This window comes from Perca flavescens, chromosome 8 (genome assembly GCF_004354835.1).
Source record: "Perca flavescens isolate YP-PL-M2 chromosome 8, PFLA_1.0, whole genome shotgun sequence".
Taxonomy (NCBI): Eukaryota; Metazoa; Chordata; class Actinopteri; order Perciformes; family Percidae; genus Perca; species Perca flavescens.
Genome location: NC_041338.1, coordinates 22,860,787 through 22,882,883, shown reverse-complemented (window position 1 = coordinate 22,882,883; position 22,097 = coordinate 22,860,787). Strand labels below are relative to the sequence as shown.

The 22,097-nt window shown below is 37.9% G+C and overlaps 1 protein-coding gene and 1 pseudogene across 3 annotated transcripts; one reads left to right on the top strand and one right to left on the bottom strand.

Moving 5' to 3' along the window:
* The first annotated feature begins 2,988 nt into the window (after positions 1 to 2,988).
* On the top strand, positions 2,989 to 21,698 carry bnip2 (BCL2 interacting protein 2). Of its 3 annotated transcripts, XM_028584534.1 has the most exons (11): positions 2,989 to 4,097; positions 8,036 to 8,131; positions 8,239 to 8,303; positions 8,668 to 8,844; positions 10,893 to 11,075; positions 11,314 to 11,416; positions 11,503 to 11,634; positions 11,781 to 11,867; positions 11,964 to 12,062; positions 19,217 to 19,252; positions 20,959 to 21,698. In XM_028584534.1, exons 1-11 carry the CDS (start codon positions 3,730 to 3,732, stop codon positions 21,014 to 21,016), a joined length of 1,404 nt encoding a protein of 467 aa, XP_028440335.1. In that variant the 5' UTR covers positions 2,989 to 3,729; the 3' UTR covers positions 21,017 to 21,698. The 3 variants fall into 3 exon arrangements, with proteins under 3 accessions (XP_028440335.1, XP_028440334.1, XP_028440336.1); XM_028584533.1 differs by lacking the exon at positions 20,959 to 21,698 and having other exon boundaries at positions 19,217 to 19,424; XM_028584535.1 differs by lacking the exons at positions 19,217 to 19,252; positions 20,959 to 21,698 and adding an exon at positions 15,020 to 15,758.
* LOC114560590 (beta-1,3-galactosyl-O-glycosyl-glycoprotein beta-1,6-N-acetylglucosaminyltransferase 3-like) lies at positions 16,174 to 17,426 on the bottom strand (annotated as a pseudogene).
* Positions 21,699 to 22,097: the final 399 nt, after the last annotated feature.

The window sequence follows — 22,097 nt, the reverse complement described above, 5'->3', positions numbered from 1 at the left end:
GATCCAACTAAAATCATGTTTTATTGAGTCAGCAGTTATATACAAACAATAAGGAAAGCTTAAAGGAATACGCCACCGGAATGCATGTCGAAATTCTAGCAGCGATGTTTCCCCATTGGAATGAATGGCAAACAGAGCTATAGCTAGCTTCTCATAACGAGAGCTCTCCAGCTCACAACAAATGATTAAATTGTAATCGGTCAAAAACGTTAGCTTTGTAAGACCATAGAGTATGTGTTATATAAATACCATGACGAAATTCAAAGTGTAAATATATGCAATGTATGTCAAAAGTCTAGCCGCGAGGTTTCCCTATTGGAATGAATGGCAAACAGAGCTATAGCTAACTTCTCATAACGAGAGCTCTCCAGCTCACAACAAATGATTAAATTGTAATCGGTCAAAAACGTTAGCTTTGTAAGACCATAGAGTATGTGTTATATAAATACCATGACGAAATGAAGGGACTAAGACAATATGCACTGAGACAAAAATGCGTTTGCATTATCGGACCAGCTCACCAATCTGTCTTTCTGCCCCTGGTATGCGCACGCACCCTGTAATGTTTGTAAACAGGAAACCCGTCTATTGGACAATGTACACTCAAGTTACACCCACTTCACTTTTGTTGGCGAAACGGCCGCCCCGCCACAGCCATGCCCTACGACAAAAAGTTTTTCTTTTAATAACTTTTCATCTTTAACGTTTCAAGATGGCACAGACCAAATGTGAAGTTCATTGGATAAAATCTCTAGGAGGAGAATTTGAATTTTCAATTCAAAATGGCGGACTTTCTGTTGCGTTAAGGGTATGGCTCCAATTAGCTTTTTTGTACGTCTTAACATGATACATATGTGTACCACGTTTCGTTAATCTAAGTTAAACGTACTGCAGGGGCTCAATTTCTTTCATTTTATAGGGGGCGCTATCGAGTCATTTTTGTGCGCCTATTCCCGAAAACCTTAAAATACATACATTTTCACCAGGCCTGATGCGACCGCCAATTTTGGCGAGCTTTTGAGTATGTTAAGCCCTTCAAAAAGGTGATTAATTTGCTGCAAGAAAGAATTCCTTCAGTTTCAATAGGGCCTTCGCCGCTGTTGGCGCTCGGGCCCTAATAAAGCGGAAAATTGAGTCAAAATGACATGGCAAAATTGTCCTGCAATAGTAGTAGTAGATAAGGGGGAAAATCGTTCACAAGTGGATACAAGCACCAAATTCGGTGTGGTTATCCCTCTGGGGCCAATAATTAAAAAAAATAACATTATTAACAAGGGTAAGAAAAGAAAAAGAATTAGGATTTTTTTGTTACTTTTTTGAGTTACTCATTTTTCCCAGCACGTCAGGGCGAGAGGCCGATTTTTGAAAATTTCAAAAATTGTAAAAAAAAAAAAAAAAAAAAAAAACTCATTCTGTTGCATTACACATCTACACGTATGCAATGCGTGAACAAGGGTTAAAAAACGCTGAAAATTATTATTAAGATTTTTTTGTTACTTTTTTGAGTTACTCATTTTTCCCAGCATGCCCCTGTGGTCAGTGCGAGAGGCCGATTTTTGAAAATTTCAAAAACTATGAAAAAACACCAAAATTCTGTTGCATTTCACATCTACACATATGCAATGCGTGAACAAGGGTAGGAAACATTGAAAAGAATTATTACGATTTTTTTTACTTTTTTGAGTTACTCATTTTTCCCAGCAGATCCGTAGTCAGGGCGAGAGGCTGATTTTTGAAAATTTCAAAAACTGTAAAAAAAAAAACCAAATTCTGTTGTATTTCACATCTACACATACTAGTGCAGTAACCGTTGAAAATGTGCCTGTTTGGAATGGGCCGATTGTTTGGCCTGTGGTATTGCTGCTTGTAGAATTCATCAAAACCAAATTGTACCCCAAAATTACTTACAGAAGGACCCCGAACCACTTCAAATGCAACTCCCCTGTAGGCTATACCCTACTACTAATTACTGATTTACCTGACAGAGAACGTTAGATTAGCGTCATGGACTCATGCCACCCGGCCCATTATGAGCGCTAAACAGCACATAGGCTATGCGTTAATCACCACCAGAACCGGACTGTTTGTGTTTGTGTGTGTGTGTGTGTGTGTGTGTGTGTGTGTGCGCGCGCGAGACGGTGTTGTCTCGTAGTATGAGCGACTCAGGAGTTCATTTAAAGAGTCAGGTGAAAGATCCCAGTGAGTCACGACTCAAACAGGTTTAGTGCTCAGTCAGTGTGCGTGAAGTGCAAGAGGGGGAGTGGCCAGCGGCTAGAGCGGCAAAAGCCAATGTGTGCGTCTTTTACCGATATATATTTAATGATATCTTCTGCATTTCTAATCCAAACAACGTCAAACATGGCACTGCACTTACTCGTGCCAGTACCAAGACACCTGTCAAGTTTGAAATCCATCGGACTAATGGTTCGAGAGATATACGCATAACACACACACACACACACACACACAGAGACAGACAGACAGACAGACGTTCCTGGAATTTATAGATAGATAGATAGATAGATAGATAGATAGATAGATAGATAGATAGATAGATAGATAGATAGATAGATAGATAGAAGATATATAGATAGATAGATAGATAGATAGATAGATAGATAGATAGATAGATAGATAGATGCAATGCATAATCAAGGGTTAGAAAAACGTTGAAAAGAAATATATATATATATATATATATATATATTCTTTTTTTTAACCACATTTAGGCCTACTTACTTTTTGGACTCGAATGACACATATATTGTGTAAAACCATAGCCTTTATATAAAACTAGTGTAAAACTAATCGTTGTTTGTTTGTTTGTTTGTTTATAATTTTGTTTTTTTAATTACAACTATTTTTATTTATTTATTTAAAGTCATATTTTTGTTTCTCTGGATCATTATAGGCTACGTGTCTGAAATGTTGTATATTTGAATGTATTTTTTCAATAAAGATAAAAAAAAAAAATTTAAAAAAAAAATGTTCCGGTTAGATAGCGTTGTTAGCAAACAACCGAACCGTCTTCTACCGTTACGTTGCGGAGATTGATTTCGGTGGACCCGGCTAGTTAAATGAGCGGATACTGACTTTATACGTTACATGGATCAATGGAACGGTTGTCCTGACGTTATGTCGTAGCTAGTTGACACTAGCTAGCTTGATTGTATGGATTGTGGACAACAACATTCGCTTGTCTTTTGCTGTGGCTAAGTTAGTTAGCTAGCTAACTGTAACGTTAGCTCATAAGCTAGCGTGACTGACGTTACGTCCGCAAGGGAACATTCTGACTTGGAGGAAGGAAGGCAAGGAAAGTAGAAAAAGTTACCTTGAAGGAAGGGAGGAAATTAATAAGTAGGACTACTGCGCACCGCTGCTTATGCAAAGATAGCATACTTCTTGGTCTCCCGAGTTCACCCATTGTGACGCATTTAGAAACGTTCTGATCTGTGCACACTTTGTGACATTTAACACTATTTGGTTAATAACATTGCTGTTAATTCGCACTGCTAGCTAGCTAGCTGTCAACAACAACTGTCCTCTTGGCTAGCTGTGTAGCGGACGAGGGCTAACACGCTAGCCACAAACTTTGAAAGAAATTGTGTACCGCTAGCTAAGTGAGGTCCAGCTCTCTGACTGGTTAACTGGCAAACCTGTGTTTTAACGTTTTATTGTCGGACTCTTTCCCTCTGATCCGCTCTAGCACTAGGGCGACAGGATAAACTAATGGCATCGGATGTGATTGAGAGTGAAGCGGTGCTGAAGGGTGTAAGTGATATTAATTTGAACAATAGCAGCCTAGATTTTGTCACACCCAGGAGGACTCATGAAGAGCTGGGTCACAGACAGACGTCTAGTCCCTCATCTTCTGGAGTGTCGGGAGAAGGTGAGGAGGAGGACTTGGACGAATTAGAAAATAGCACAGCTTCAACAGTCGAAAATGGCGAAGAGGCACTTCAAGAGAGTCCAACCAAAACAAGAGGTACGCCACAGGAAAGGAAAACTCCAGACAATGAACAGAAACAGCCGGGAGCAAGAAGCTCGACCCCAGTGAGCCTTCCCCAGCCACGCTCGCCACCTGGACCCATTGGAAGGTCTGTATATGTAAAGTTACATGTTTATGCTTGGCCTACATGTTGGCAACATAAAAAAATAGAAGCTAGTTTGGTTTCAATTCTCCATTGCAAGAATGCTGTTCTCCCAGACTCCAGCACCTGAGCCAGATGGCTGCCTATGTTCAAGTGTGTGAATGTTTTCCAGTGCACTGGATTTGAAAGGCCAGCAGTTTTGCCAAAATCACTGCTAATTGCCACGATTTGTTTTGTTCAGCTGCAAAAAATAAAGACTTTTCCTTACAGTCAAAACTTAACAGTTTGACCCAGAAAACAAAAAGGACTAATACTGTACACTGTCTTTTAAACATACAGTTTACAAACAATTTTCAAAAGCAATGCTTAGCCTACAAACAGGCATTAATACCAAAAGAAGAGTACATATCCTTCCCAAACCTTTTGATATTCCTGTATTTTTAGCTTGGCCAAAACAGCAGGAAAAGTAGAAGGTAGACGGAGGCTGGTATGACATTTATTTCCTGAACATTGTAGAGGGGGTGGAGGACACAATAACAGTAATACCTGTACAATCTCAACCTTTTTTGTCCACACTAGGATCTCAAAAATACCATAGAATTAAATCAACACTTCAAAACCAAAACTAAAAACTATAAGCTTCGGGAAAATGGCTATTTTTTGGTCCGCGTGATATTGTGTAATTGTCTGCCTCAATCCTCTGTAGGTTATAGTAAGCAACACCAGTGGACAGCTGAGCAACATTACATGCACAGAACATCATTTAGCTGACCTTTTGACAAACGTATTAATCGTCTGGAAATGCACACTGTGTTGATCTGTGTTTAAAAGGATAAGGTGTATTGTGCTTCTGCCTTTTTAATCTTCACATAGAATAACCAGCAGTTTTATTGACAAAAGAATTGGTAATTTAAAATTCACCCATCTGATCTTTATCTGACAGAAACAGATTAGCTTAGAGACTGTTGTAAACAGGACCATGCCAGGCAAACTTAAGGCTTTCTTGCAGTCGGTCCAACCAGCTTGCACTGTATCGCTATAATGTAACTAAATTCAAATAAAGCATGGTTCCCCACCCTTTTAATCATAAAGATGGGACATAAGAAGAGTTTATATGGGTAGACACTGCAATGATGTGAGCATCAAATAATATTCCTGTCAAGATTGATGAAATCATGAGCATGAAAAATAACTTCTTATTTAACATTTTGGTCAAAACTTCCAGTCTGATCTGCTGCTTAATTGAACTCACAACTAAGTGCTGTATTATTATTATTATTATTATTATTATTATTATTATTATAATAATAATATAACGGTAATTCATTTTTCCATTTGACTCCCTAATGTGACTGATTCCACTTACACGCAGCTTGATCTGGCTGTGGCACTTCTACGTCTCTCAGTTGGATTTCAAATGTAATGTGGGGATTAACACTATACGTACATGAGCAAACAGCTAGGGCCTAAACTTGTTGAAATGTTGAGTACCAAGAATGCCCAGAATGTTTTTGTGTCTGGGAACACAAATAGAGTTGTGTATGTGATTAATGCATCAAGGGGAGCTCTGTACAGCAAAGATACAGATACAGTACCATGATCAGCATTACTGAGTGGCCTTATGGTTTATAAACTAAGACCTTAAAAACAAGCTTGTAAGCTTTCAAGTAGCCAGTGATCTGATTATGTGGCCAGTTGCAAGCTGAAACTCTTGAGGAAATTCTCGATCAACATGCAGGACTGTGAATTATGTATTGATTAGCACTGCAACACAAAGCAGCCAGTAGCTGGTACAACATGTCAAATCAAAGTATTTGGTTAGTTAAAAAAGGGAAAACGCCCACATCATCTTTGAGGACTGAAGAACATAATGCTTGGCATATAAAAATAAAAATCTTAGGTGACACAAACTGAGGAGTATGTTTAGCTCTATTGATTTTGGGTGTTAGTGAAAAAAATTGGTCAGTGATGTTATTAAGCAATTCATATGAACAATTTGACAATAAATGGCACACAATCTCTTACTAATGACTGTTAAAACTGATCTTCTTAGACAGTACGTCTGTAGACAAATTAATACATATATTGAGATTAAAGTACTGACTCTGTTTACATTAAGTAGCTCTTGGAATATTAGAAGCCCAAAAAAAAATTGTTACATCAGATTTCAAATGTTGATCTACAAACCTGTAAAGGTTCATTGAGACGGTCAGTAGAGGCTGCTGTTGGCCCACCAGTATGAACATTGCACATCAGTAGAGCTTATATAAATCATATATTTAGACAGTTTTAGGAATTATATTTTAGTCTTATTTTGCTCCATTGAATCCTTCTAAATCACATGAACCTTTTCCAGTAATGTGTTGTATTTTCTCAACGTAGCCTATCCTATTCAGAACATACATATTCCAGGGCTCCAGACTAACTTTTTTCACTAGGAGCACAGTGGCACCCTACTGAAAATTTTAGGGGCGCAACCAGAAAATTTAGGGGCACACACCGTAAATCAACATGCTAACCAAATATTCACATTTCTACTAATTTCCACTGTATTACTAATAAATACTTTGATAACAGATGCAGAAATTACAATGTGCTGTTTCAAATTCAGTGTCACTTTTGAAGATGCAACATAGAAGGCACCATTGCTGTCATGACAGTAAACAAAATATTTAAAAAAATATACCAACTCTGGTCTACAACTACAATGAATTCACCTTAAAATTAAACATGTATTGTTTAGGCTACTACCCTTACGGTTGGGTACCTTTCGCATCGGAACCAATATTGGTACAGATACCTGAAATTATGGTACATTTTTTCGGTACTTTCCCTCTGTAATTACAAAACAATTATTTCAGTTGTAAAAATAATTCCAAACCTATTTATCCTATGTACTTAGAACATTATGTTATTTTATTAGAATATGTTACACTCTAAAGAAATTAAACAAAAATAAAAATAAAACCCCTCCCTCTCTCCTCCCAAACCCATCCCTACAACTTATTAAATTGAATAATTATTAATTTCTTACTCACTGTAACTTGTTTAGCCTGTTGTATTTTCATCATGACCGTTTTCAATTGCTCTTTAATGTTTCATGTAAAGCACTTTGAGTTGCCTTGTTGCTGAAAGGTGCTGTAGAAATAAAGTTACCTTGCTTTACAACCTTAGCCTGTCAGTCAGTCACCAGGGCACAATTGCACACTGTTGAGCCTGCATCTTGTCTCAGAGGAAGTGTAACTTCAACAGCACCGTGACTGTTTTTAATATTATATAGCAGCAAACGCTGTCTGTGTGAAGTTTTTAAAAACTGTAACCATACTTGAAACCACTTTATCGGCATCACTCGCTGTGACTTCAACAAAACAGCCGACGTAGTTTGCGTCGATCGCACGTCGCATGTCGGAGCACCGCTCTCTGTCAATTTTCAGAGAGGACAGATAAGCTTGCGCTCAGGTAGCCTACCTACATTTCGACATTTAACGTGTAAAAAACGGGGGCAAATTTGCTGGTTGCACATGTGCGACTGGATGTAAAATTCAGTCGCGCACACTCACATTTTGGTCGCAAAATGCGACCATTTGGTCGCAGTCTGGAGCCCTGTATTCCCACACTTGTTTGTAGATCGTATAATCATGTGCTTCTGTGCAGCTTTAGTCAAGTGTGTTATGTGACAGCATTCCATCACTGTCCCTATCCATATCAGATAATTTTGTTGTAGTTGCTGACGTATTAACCCAAGAAATATATTGCCTTTGACTCCTGGTCTACGTTTCCCCCATAATCCTTTGAGGATTGTTCAAGTCACAAGAAGCCGTTGTCAGACAACTGGTTATGTGTTTTGGTTGTGACGGATAATCTCTGCTGTCCCTGCTCTTGATTTGAATACATCTGCAGTACATAAAAGATGGCATAACCTTTTTTTGTGTTTTCATTCCCAGCCTGGAGCGCCAAGAGTCAGTCGCCACAACAGAAGCTCGCCTGAGAATGGAAGGAGTTGAACTTAAGGAAGAGTGGCAGGATGAGGACTTTCCACGGTATTGTTGATCCCTCATAACACAGCTTTGTTTCACATGTTTGTGTGTTGAAAGTCACATGCAAGTAAGCCTACTGAAGGCATGATCACCTGCTGTTTGGTTGTTAGGCCCCTACCGGAGGAAGAGGAGCTTGAAGATGAGCTTTTTGGAACCTCGGAGGAGATGGACCCTGGTAATGAAAAAAGAATAACATGCATTGCTTTGCAATATTCAAGAACATGTTCCAATTTTTTCCAAGTCTGTTTTTAAAACTCACATGACCGTATGTACGTTGAGGGAGTTATTGATCGCTGTAATCATTCTAGTTTATTATATTTCATTCAAAAACTGTATTCAAAGAGGGAATTTTGTAGTAAAAGACTAACATTGGAAGATGCCACTTGATTTTTGTAACTCTGGCTAAAAAGAAGCCTCCATATTAGCTTTGGCAGAACTTACGGAGTATTGTATTATAATAGATTTGAAAAACCCAGGACCTACACTTTTAATAGTTTTTACAAACAGTATAACCACTGATGATCTGGCATCTACCCTAGGCTATGCAATGGATCATGGCAAGAAGGCAAAGAAGAAGCTTGCAGCTCCGGACATCAGTCTTACACTGGACCACAGTGAAGGTTCTCTTCTCTCTGATGAGCTGGATGAAAGTACAGAGCTGGACCTCGATGACATAGACACACCTTCAGACAACAGTAATGAGTTTGAATGGGAAGGTAAGAACGTTATATCATGCAGTGACAATGATCACAGTTTCAGTACCCGTTTGTTGCAGTTTGTTTTATTAATACTGAAAGTTCAAAAAGTAAAATATGGATTGACTTGATGAGGTGGGAGGTGCAAAGAGGCTTTCAAATTGGACCTAGATAAAGTCCACGGTTGTGTAATTTATTTATGAAATATTTACCCTTCTTGGCTTGTAACACAGAAGCAGATGTGTTGCCAGACCTCAGTCTTTTATTTTCTGGTTCTTGGATCAATTGTATTTTTTTTCCGTTCTTGATTATACTGGTTTGGGTAGGCAGCTAACAGCCTTAAGTGTAGTTAAAATGTGCTTTGTTGTTTCTGTGTTTCCACACTGCTGCCTTCCTCTTTTTCACTTGGAAGAATTGTTTCCATTCTCAGCCTGGAAACAGGCTGCAGGCCAGCAACAGGTTTCTGTCTTCGTTGTGGTAAGGTCTCTTGGACAGCACCCATTTTGTTCTGCCAACCATGAGTCAATCAACTCCTATTGTCCAGATTATGTTCTGTCTTAAGTTGTTTAAACAAATCATGGGGAGGTTTTGTTTGTTTTTCGTACACTTCATTTTCAGTTAATGTTTTTATGCATGTCATTTTCCTTTCCTTGAAATGTTCCTACATTTGAGGAAACTATCAGTAGCAACCTATCGGTTAAGAAGTGGTTTAATCTGCACAGTAAGGCCGCGATCAGACAGAGAGCGTTGGCATGTTGCAACACTTTACTCTCATTGAAAACTAGAGCTGGGCAATATATCGATATTATATCGATACCGTGATATGAGACTAGATATCGTCTTAGATTTTGGATATTTTAATATCGTGAATGACAGTGTGACAATGAAAGTGTTTTTTACTGGTTTTAAAGGCTGCATTACAGTAAAGTGATGTACTTTTCTGAACTTACCAGACTGTTCTAGCTGTTCTATTATTTGCCTTTTTCCCACTTAGACATTATATTCACATTACGGATGATTATTCATCTAAAATCTAAGTGTGAAGATATTTTGTTAAAGCCCCAATTGTGAACCCTAGAATATCGCCGCAATATCAATATCAAGGTATTTGGTCAAGAATATCGTGATATCTGATTTTCTCCATATCACCCAGCCCTTTTGAAAACGTTACAAAAAGTCGCCCCAGGCAGCTAAAACACGCTCTGTCCGATCGCAGTTATTGGATATTAGCCATTTTAGCATTTGCTAAGGTGCGGTTTAGTTAATAGTCATTCAGTGTGTCATATTTTACAAGATATCGCACATCAATCGATGAATCCATTTATAGCATATAAATATGTGGCCTTTTTAATTGGACATGCATTGCTTTGGCAGTTTACCACTTAGATCTTAAATAATGGGGTTTTAAATGATTTAATTTGGTAGATTATTTCATAAACACTTTACCAGTCATGTCCATGCTAAATCTGTATATATGGATCATACAGGGCTCTAAAGAAGAAACTGAGAGCTTTGTGTTTAATTTGGTATATTGTGGAAATGGGACGCTCACAGACAGATCCTCAGAAAAGTGTTGATGTGATTTGGTTGCACTATTCACTCATTTTTGATTCTGCCTGTTGCATGCTTGACCTACACGATCATTTTAACATTTGATGTCTACAATATGCTCAGAATTACTGTGCACATCATGCAGCTATCCTTTCAGCAGTATTTGTTGGACACATTGATTTCCCGTGCAGGGAACAATAGCAGGGTTTCCCCCAGGAAACTCTATCAGGTATTTGTAAATGCTGAGCTCAAGCGAAAGGGAAGTTGAGATGTGATTGTTGGTGTTGATTCAGAGAGAAAGCATGCCGTCCAGATACAAAAGATATTAAAGCAAAGAATTCAGTGTAACGTTGATTTAAAATGCATGCGATTGAGAAGTTCAATCATGAATTATTGAGTGATCTAAACATTTTATGAATAATTTGTTCAGCATAGATCTGATAACATCAGACAGCCCTCGCATTCATTGTGGTTGAAGCATCCAAGCTGTTGCTTTAAAATGCCTCCTCTCCTTTTAGACGATCTCCCCAAGCCAAAAACTACAGAACTCCTACAGAAGGGCGTGGAGTCGGTGCAGGAGTACTCTTACTCGGAGGAGAGGGTGGAGGGTCGACGCTGGAGGGTGTTTCGTTTTGGAGACCAGGAACACAGAGTGGACATGAAGGCCATCGAGCCGTACAAGAAGGTTATCAGCCACGGAGGTCAGACACACACACACACACACACACACACACACACACACACACACACACACACACACACACACCACACACACACAATTTTATGTATGTCTGTGTTCCTTGATGAACACGCTATATTGCATTTGTGTTTGAAAGAAGTTGGTCAGTCTGTGTTTATTCATAGTATGAAAAAAAAAAAAAATTGACAATGAAAATAGTCTCTTGATACTGAAATCAAATTTTTGATTTTTCACTGCAGGTTACTATGGAGATGGTTTGAATGCCATAATTGTGTTCGCTGTGTGCTTTATGCCGGAGAGCAATCAACCAAATTACAGATACATCATGGACAATTTATTCAAGTGAGTGTTTGTTTATTTGATTTTGTCTGGCCTTGTGAGTGAACATTTCAGAACCAGCGCTGATGGAATTTTCCTGCGTCCTGCAGGTATGTCATCGGCACGCTGGAGCTTTTGGTTGCTGAGAACTATATGATTGTGTATTTGAATGGGGCGACCTCTCGGAAAAAGATGCCAACTGTCGGCTGGCTCCGAAAGTGTTATCAGCAGATTGATAGGAGGTGAGTCTGAGTGGCCGCTACACTCAAAAACAAGTAGTTCTTACAACAAATGCAGAAGCACCAGGCCAGTCTTAAAAACAGCTGCATTGTGTGCGATATGTGATTAAATTGTTGACAGCTTCTCTCATTTTTTGGTTTCTGTACAGGTTAAGGAAGAACTTGAAGTCTTTGATAATTGTCCATCCCTCTTGGTTTATTCGCACCCTGCTGGCAATCACAAAACCTTTTATAAGGTAACTTTAATGTTTAGGCTATTAGAATGATGAACTGAAGATCTTCTCCGGTAACCTGTAGATTCTGACATTTCCTGCTTTTTTTTATTTTCACAGCTCCAAATTTAGTCAGAAAATCAAGTATGTGTTCAGCTTGACAGACCTTGCAGAACTGGTCCCAATGGAGTATGTGTCCATACCAGATTGTATCAAACAGTAAGTACTCTCGACTCAAACACATCAGAACTGTTTAAGCTCTTTTAAAACAAGACAAAGGTCTCGTTAAAAGACAAAATATTTAGGTATCTCGCAAGCTAATAAATATAAAACCGAGGCTATATCAGAAATTCTTTGATTTCTTTTTTTTTTTTTTTTCTTCTGATTTTTATACTTGAGTGATGAAAAGGTGTTCGGGGTCAAGTCTAACACTTGAGTAAGCATTCACATGTTGTACGTTTACATCTCAGAGTGGTTCTCGGTTAAAGGTAGCAAAGTGGACCTGGGGATTGCAGATTTAACAGCTGTGCCATGGAGCAATGCGTGGCTGCTTACTTGAATTAGTCGCTAAATAAACCATGACTACATGAGTAGAGGTCACCTTCCATTTCTTCCTTTCTACAAATTTCATCCAATACTCACCAAACTTGGTACAAATTATAATTAAACAGTTGTTAGAAAAAAGTAACTCCTTTCACGTGCCTTGATGTTTTGGCTTTAATTGGTTCCCAAATTCTAGTAGGTATTCGAGTAACGTTTTGTGCATACGCAGTATCAGCTCTGACTGATCCTGCAAACTTTGGTTACATTTCATCTGTAGGTGATGCTACAGCATCATTCTGCTTTTCCTGTGTGGGCAGTGATTATGAGTCTGACTCAGTTGAAATTTTGCACAATTCTTCTTCGTTCAAAGCCCTAATATTCCCGAGCAAGATTTAGGTTTTTCCAAAACCATAGACGCTGTCTGGCATGATTGTCTTACTTACTTACACTATATGTATTCTGATGGAGAAACGATTCAAATGCAAACTACAAATATCTAAACATTGTATTTTTTTAGAATATACATTAAGAGCCTAGTATAGCTATGTGAGTTCTTTTAACATTTCAACAAGTGTTACTGAAAACTGCATCTAGATCATTTTGTCCCAGAAACAGCTATTAAAGAACGCATTGGTCATTTCCTCATGTTAACCTTTGTTGATATACATAACTATTGAGCTCATGCTGAGAGATTACTCATGCAGTATTTGTCCTTGTGTGGGCTTTACCTGAGGCAGGTCTTGTATCCAAGTGACATTTGAAAAGACAAATACATCTCATTTTATCAAACGTTTTTGCTCTTTTGGATGTCTGGTTGCTGTTGGCTGTGTAATTCTCCTTTCTTTAACTCTATTTCCCTGCCCCTCTTAAGGTTTGACGAAAAAAAAATAGGAAAAGCCGTAAAAGGTATATGCACTTTCACCCAGGGTCAGCCTCAGCAATTCTTTTGCATTTCACAAAACTAATAACGAAATGATCTGTTGGCTTTCAGAAATGTACCAATACACCTCATTCTGTCCCGCGTGTTTGTAGTTTGATTTGCAGTTACCTTCTGGCCAAAATCAACAACTCTTCTCCCCCCTCCCCAAAATGTCGCACATTTTCCTCTCAGTAGATTTAGTACATTCCCTTAAAAGCAGGCTGAAAAGCTGTTTGATTTCTAAAAATAGGTGGCTTGGTGATTGTTTAACCAACTAAAACCCATTTCTGAGGCCAATTCTGTGAAGTTCATTTCAAAAGATGATTCTTGTTAAATGTGTTCTCTATTTATTGCCTCAAAATAATATCAGCTGTCTGTATGTGGTTTAAAACGTACCATGTAAATTTGTAGCCCATTTTATACCCGAAGTACTGTCTCCACTGTGATGCTGAATTATTGATTTATGTCAAGAACAAGTTAGAATAGTTTTGAGGTCAATGATTGCATTGCTGCTTTCTGATATTAAAGTTGGGGCATCAGGTAGCTCTTACTTGCATGTGTCTTTAAAAAAAAAAAAAAAAAAACAGGTTTAGAATTTGATATGGTTGATGTTTGGTAAGTTTGTTCATGTTTGTACAACTCAATGGGGTGGAACTACAAGGAAGTAGCTTGTCACTGTGGTTTTGTGGTTGCACTGTAACCATGGTTCCCCTCAGTAACTCGCCCTCACTGAACACTCGGCTTGTCCACTCTCACAGCTCTGCATGACTCACTGCATACCCACTCACTGCTGATGTTTAGGAATTGCCACAAACCTTGGTCAGCCTTTCTCATGCACACAGAAATGTTCTGCTCCATACTAATAAGTTGTAGGTGTGAGGTTATTAATTTGCAGATATATCATGGCATGTTATAACATTAGAAAAGTCATAACTGTGGGGTTGCAGAAGAGACTCTTTTAGTTCCTCTTCTGTCATTAGGGGCATGAGTTCCTAAGTTGATTGGCAAACTTGCAAGACAGATGCAGCGAAACATCACACATTGCCATGGAGTTCTTTCTGACCATGTCAACAAAAATTGCATGTTTTATACACAGAGGTTGCACTCATCACATAGCTATGGGTTGTAACATATTGTTCACAGGTTTGCAAAGATTGCATAACCTGTATGCATATGCATTTTCTTATTGCACGACATCTACGACTATTTGCAATGTGTGCTGCAGATAATAAAAGCCGCTCTGCGCCCTAACGTGGAATTTGGTCTTATGCCCGTACATATCACTTTAATGCATTTGTCTTGCAAGGTGTCAAGGGGTTTAAGAACATTATTATTATTATTATTATTATTATTATTATTATTATTATTATTATTATAATAATAATAATAATAATAATAATAATAATACAACTGATAATAGTGGTTTGTGTTGCCCAGGTAGTTAAAGTGCTTTCAGTAGAAAAAAGCATGGGTAATATTAGGCATTCAGTTGTATGCTGAAAACAAGTCTGTTAAGTAAAAAAAAAAAAAAAATAGAAGTATTCTCTCAGAATTCCCTTTTGCAACGGTGTAAAGGCCATGATCACATTTCAGGATGTGATTATATGAAAGGTTTGTTTATGGGCAGTGTAGTAGCCTGTTATTGTCTTAGCCTGGTTAGATGACGTCCCATCCCAGTCACACAGATTTGTCTGATGACTGAATTTGTCTGCAGGATCGACCAGGAAATGCACGGCAAACTGGAGGTCGCAGCTGCTGCTGTTCCAGAGTGATGCTGCTCGCACTGCCAGATGTGGAGGAGGAGAATGTTTCCAACAGCCACTCTTATTTTTATGTTCTGGACAACGTGACTGAAGACTTAGCTCAAGAAAGTGCCTTTTTGAAACTATGCTGCCTGTTATAACGTGGAACCTTTTTATAGCTTGATCTTCAGCGTTTTTCCACATGCTGTCTGAAATGTTTTTTTTTATTTTTTTTTTTTTTTTTTTTATGTACTGCCAATATATCATGTCAAACTTAGCTTGTTGGTGTTTTCTAGTTAATGGTGTTTCCTAGTTATTGGTGTATCTACACATTATTTAAAGCACTCTGTTACAAATGGTTGATGCATGTTCTGCTTTATTACATTGAAATATATATTTATATTCAAAAGGTGACTATGGAGAGAAATTAATATATTTTTATGGTTGCTCTGATTTTAAACTGCATTTTAGGTTTCTCTGACCCATCGAGTGGCATTTTATAGAATAAGTTTTGACAGCACCTTTTTCACTGTTCACCGCTGATGTTCTCTATCAAAATCCTGCCTGGGGAAAAATAAAGTTTTCTTTTTTGCCCCTCACTTGAATGTGCCCTCTGACTTGTAGAGGGAGAACATTTGTGAAAGCAACAATCTACAGCAAGGAAGGTCTTAATGGAACATTTCCTCCAAGTAAAGTCATGGATGCACATCATTGTTTTGTAATTTTTTGAGTAGGTTCTACAGCTAATGTTTTTTGTTGTTGCTATGTACATCTCTTTCACCTAGAATCCACTAGATGGCACCACAAATACAGATTTCATTGAAATTATAAATAAAAATAATATTCTAGAAAGAAATGACAGCAAGATCCATCCATCAGCATCTTTATAATCTAAAAATGCACAGAATATAAGAAATTACATAAGAGCATAACAATATACTGACATTGACAGAATATTTTTTACATTTCATTTTAAAATAGATAATATAAATTAAAAGATATATATAAATATTGTAAGACATTTCAATAGAAAATCCCTGGCAATGTATAATAAATGAATAGGGTTTCTATATACCTGTTCTAACTACGAACTATTGCCTTAATACATTATAATGTATTTCATGTTTCAAATGATTGCAAGCTTTACCAAACGATGGAATGTTGCTCTGTTAACAGTGGCTCGTGGACTTAAAGCTTTGAAACGCAGAACTGACTCCATACATCTAATAGCGACATCATCAACCTCAGGATCAAACTTATTTGCAAAGAGTTGTTGTTGTCTCAGGAGCCACGGGACGTCACCAACTCCGTACACACAAACTGCTCTTCTGTAAGTGCCAGTGCAAGGATAGTACGGGCTCCATCTTTCATATCTCCTGCTAAATAGCTCCACTTCACCACACGAGCGAGAGCTTGCATGTCTGACACATCATACTTGATGTTGGCAGGCATTGATCCAGGAACAGAAGGCATCCTTTGTAGAGTGGCCCACAAGTGCTCATCAGGGCTGTATGTGTCCCTCTCCCACTCCAGAAGTTGCTGAACCTCTCTGTCCTGCATCACATGTTCCACAAAGGCTCTTGTGACCACAATATAAGCATTTCCTGTGAACATTGGGCTGCTAATGGGTGGAGGACTTTTCCTCACATCTGTCCTGATGACAGTGTTAGTTACATTGAAATGATACTGCCAACGGCTTTTCTTGTAGTCATTGGTGGCTTCAGACTCCATGCTGTTTCTCCCATTCAGGGCCTTCAGTGCCTGAACCATCTCTCCATTGGTTTTGATGGGGAAGTCTGTCCCGCAGGTGTTAAGGAGGTATCTCCACTGGACATGTGAGTTCAGCAGATCTTTCATGCAGTTCAGATCTGCCTGCACTCGGGACCATGAGGCATATACCACGCTTTCTAATTTACTGGCTACAAACACATTAGAAAAGCAGGAAACTATTGCCTCCACAGCCTTCTGATATTCTTTAGAGGATTTCTGGTCCACATGCACACAGTAGATGTTCTGAGGAGTGTAAACAGCTCGTAGAAGTCGCTCAAACATCTCAATCTTCTCATGGATCACCATGGAATAGGCAATGGGAAAATCCTTTTCCTCTTGACTCAGAGGCGCTGTAATGAAACCTCTGTTTTTAATGTAAGATGAACAGTCCTTTGTCACATTAAGGTAGAAGTCCTCAGATAAACTATGCTGTCTTTTCCTGGATGCCAGAAGAACTTCTAATTCGCCTTGCCTGTCCTCGACGTCTCCACTGATGATAGCCGAGCAGCCAGGCAGATCAGTAAAGAACTGCTGTGGTATTATGAGATCAGGCGATGACTGCCTGTTCGAGCCAGCTTCCCAAAGGACAAAAGAAAGGAACGTACCCATGAGGAAGAGAGAGAGGGTCCTCAGCATCTGGCTCCTCAACAACCTTGAAAAAATCATTTTTCTTGCTTGAGGTTAACTACAACACGGGTGACCTTGTCTTCAGTGCAAGTTACAGTTTGATGAGTGGAGCATGGCTTCAGTTAATGAACACAAGATGAATCAGCCCCTTAAGTAGGTGTGTCAAACAAAGGCGTGGAAAGAATGTACACTATCAGCTTACACTAACACAATTTTCAATACTATTTTATGATACTATATATACAAATATTCTCAGTAGTTATCAAAATGTAGCCAGTTTTCAAGGTGCACTATGGGCATCAAGTATAAATAGTTTTATTTCATTTACGTTTCTATTTACAACAAATCATGCAGATTTCAATTATTATACATGATTTTTTCACTGTTTTACAAATATCTCTTTAATATTAAGTAAAAAGAAAAGAAAAAGTAATACATACATACATACATATATGCAATTGTTCACTGTTTACTCACAAATGCCTCAACTAAGAATGTGCATTATACAGGTACAGGCACTTTGTAAAGTAGAATAAACACCAGAACTCAAAAAGCAACATTCTAAAGCATAATACCACTACTGTACATTCTCTTCTAAACACTAACTAAACTATTTTCTTTTAAAACAAGACAAAGGTCTCGTTAAAAGACAAAATATTTAGGTATCTCGCAAGCTAATAAATATAAAACCGAGGCTATATCAGAAATTCTTTGATTTCTTTTTTTTTTTTTTTTCTTCTGATTTTTATACTTGAGTGATGAAAAGGTGTTCGGGGTCAAGTCTAACACTTGAGTAAGCATTCACATGTTGTACGTTTACATCTCAGAGTGGTTCTCGGTTAAAGGTAGCAAAGTGGACCTGGGGATTGCAGATTTAACAGCTGTGCCATGGAGCAATGCGTGGCTGCTTACTTGAATTAGTCGCTAAATAAACCATGACTACATGAGTAGAGGTCACCTTCCATTTCTTCCTTTCTACAAATTTCATCCAATACTCACCAAACTTGGTACAAATTATAATTAAACAGTTGTTAGAAAAAAGTAACTCCTTTCACGTGCCTTGATGTTTTGGCTTTAATTGGTTCCCAAATTCTAGTAGGTATTCGAGTAACGTTTTTGTGCATACGCAGTATCAGCTCTGACTGATCCTGCAAACTTTGGTTACATTTCATCTGTAGGTGATGCTACAGCATCATTCTGCTTTTCCTGTGTGGGCAGTGATTATGAGTCTGACTCAGTTGAAATTTTGCACAATTCTTCTTCGTTCAAAGCCCTAATATTCCCGAGCAAGATTTAGGTTTTTCCAAAACCATAGACGCTGTCTGGCATGATTGTCTTACTTACTTACACTATATGTATTCTGATGGAGAAACGATTCAAATGCAAACTACAAATATCTAAACATTGTATTTTTTAGAATATACATTAAGAGCCTAGTATAGCTATGTGAGTTCTTTTAACATTTCAACAAGTGTTACTGAAAACTGCATCTAGATCATTTTGTCCCAGAAACAGCTATTAAAGAACGCATTGGTCATTTCCTCATGTTAACCTTTGTTGATATACATAACTATTGAGCTCATGCTGAGAGATTACTCATGCAGTATTTGTCCTTGTGTGGGCTTTACCTGAGGCAGGTCTTGTATCCAAGTGACATTTGAAAAGACAAATACATCTCATTTTATCAAACGTTTTTGCTCTTTTGGATGTCTGGTTGCTGTTGGCTGTGTAATTCTCCTTTCTTTAACTCTATTTCCCTGCCCCCTCTTAAGGTTTGACGACGAAAAAAATAGGAAAAGCCGTAAAAGGTATATGCACTTTCACCCAGGGTCAGCCTCAGCAATTCTTTTGCATTTCACAAAACTAATAACGAAATGATCTGTTGGCTTTCAGAAATGTACCAATACACCTCATTCTGTCCCGCGTGTTTGTAGTTTGATTTGCAGTTACCTTCTGGCCAAAATCAACAACTCTTCTCCCCCCCCCCCAAAATGTCGCACATTTTCCTCTCAGTAGATTTAGTACATTCCCTTAAAAGCAGGCTGAAAAGCTGTTTGATTTCTAAAAATAGGTGGCTTGGTGATTGTTTAACCAACTAAAACCCATTTCTGAGGCCAATTCTGTGAAGTTCATTTCAAAGATGATTCTTGTTAAATGTGTTCTCTATTTATTGCCTCAAAATAATATCAGCTGTCTGTATGTGGTTTAAAACGTACCATGTAAATTTGTAGCCCATTTTATACCCGAAGTACTGTCTCCACTGTGATGCTGAATTATTGATTTATGTCAAGAACAAGTTAGAATAGTTTTGAGGTCAATGATTGCATTGCTGCTTTCTGATATTAAAGTTGGGGCATCAGGTAGCTCTTACTTGCATGTGTCTTTAAAAAAAAAAAAAAAAAAAACAGGTTTAGAATTTGATATGGTTGATGTTTGGTAAGTTTGTTCATGTTTGTACAACTCAATGGGGTGGAACTACAAGGAAGTAGCTTGTCACTGTGGTTTTGTGGTTGCACTGTAACCATGGTTCCCCTCAGTAACTCGCCCTCACTGAACACTCGGCTTGTCCACTCTCACAGCTCTGCATGACTCACTGCATACCCACTCACTGCTGATGTTTAGGAATTGCCACAAACCTTGGTCAGCCTTTCTCATGCACACAGAAATGTTCTGCTCCATACTAATAAGTTGTAGGTGTGAGGTTATTAATTTGCAGATATATCATGGCATGTTATAACATTAGAAAAGTCATAACTGTGGGGTTGCAGAAGAGACTCTTTTAGTTCCTCTTCTGTCATTAGGGGCATGAGTTCCTAAGTTGATTGGCAAACTTGCAAGACAGATGCAGCGAAACATCACACATTGCCATGGAGTTCTTTCTGACCATGTCAACAAAAATTGCATGTTTTATACACAGAGGTTGCACTCATCACATAGCTATGGGTTGTAACATATTGTTCACAGGTTTGCAAAGATTGCATAACCTGTATGCATATGCATTTTCTTATTGCACGACATCTACGACTATTTGCAATGTGTGCTGCAGATAATAAAAGCCGTCTGCGTCCTAACGTGGAATTTGGTCTTATGCCGTACATATCACTTTAATGCATTTGTCTTGCAAGGTGTCAAGGGGTTTAAGAACATTATTATTATTATTATTATTATTATTATAATAATAATAATAATAATAATAATAATAATAATACAACTGATAATAGTGGTTTGTGTTGCCCAGGTAGTTAAAGTGCTTTCAGTAGAAAAAAGCATGGGTAATATTAGGCATTCAGTTGTATGCTGAAAACAAGTCTGTTAAGTAAAAAAAGAAAAAAATAGAAGTATTCTCTCAGAATTCCCTTTTGCAACGGTGTAAAGGCCATGATCACATTTCAGGATGTGATTATATGAAAGGTTTGTTTATGGGCAGTGTAGTAGCCTGTTATTGTCTTAGCCTGGTTAGATGACGTCCCATCCCAGTCACACAGATTTGTCTGATGACTGAATTTGTCTGCAGGATCGACCAGGAAATGCACGGCAAACTGGAGGTCGCAGCTGCTGCTGTTCCAGAGTGATGCTGCTCGCACTGCCAGATGTGGAGGAGGAGAATGTTTCCAACAGCCACTCTTATTTTTATGTTCTGGACAACGTGACTGAAGACTTAGCTCAAGAAAGTGCCTTTTTGAAACTATGCTGCCTGTTATAACGTGGAACCTTTTTATAGCTTGATCTTCAGCGTTTTTCCACATGCTGTCTGAAATGTTTTTTATCTTTTTTTTTTTTTTTTTTTTTTATGTACTGCCAATATATCATGTCAAACTTAGCTTGTTGGTGTTTTCTAGTTAATGGTGTTTCCTAGTTATTGGTGTATCTACACATTATTTAAAGCACTCTGTTACAAATGGTTGATGCATGTTCTGCTTTATTACATTGAAATATATATTTATATTCAAAAGGTGACTATGGAGAGAAATTAATATATTTTTATGGTTGCTCTGATTTTAAACTGCATTTTAGGTTTCTCTGACCCATCGAGTGGCATTTTATAGAATAAGTTTTGACAGCACCTTTTTCACTGTTCACCGCTGATGTTCTCTATCAAAATCCTGCCTGGGGAAAAATAAAGTTTTCTTTTTTGCCCCTCACTTGAATGTGCCCTCTGACTTGTAGAGGGAGAACATTTGTGAAAGCAACAATCTACAGCAAGGAAGGTCTTAATGGAACATTTCCTCCAAGTAAAGTCATGGATGCACATCATTGTTTTGTAATTTTTTGAGTAGGTTCTACAGCTAATGTTTTTTGTTGTTGCTATGTACATCTCTTTCACCTAGAATCCACTAGATGGCACCACAAATACAGATTTCATTGAAATTATAAATAAAAATAATATTCTAGAAAGAAATGACAGCAAGATCCATCCATCAGCATCTTTATAATCTAAAAATGCACAGAATATAAGAAATTACATAAGAGCATAACAATATACTGACATTGACAGAATATTTTTTACATTTCATTTTAAAATAGATAATATAAATTAAAAGATATATATAAATATTGTAAGACATTTCAATAGAAAATCCCTGGCAATGTATAATAAATGAATAGGGTTTCTATATACCTGTTCTAACTACGAACTATTGCCTTAATACATTA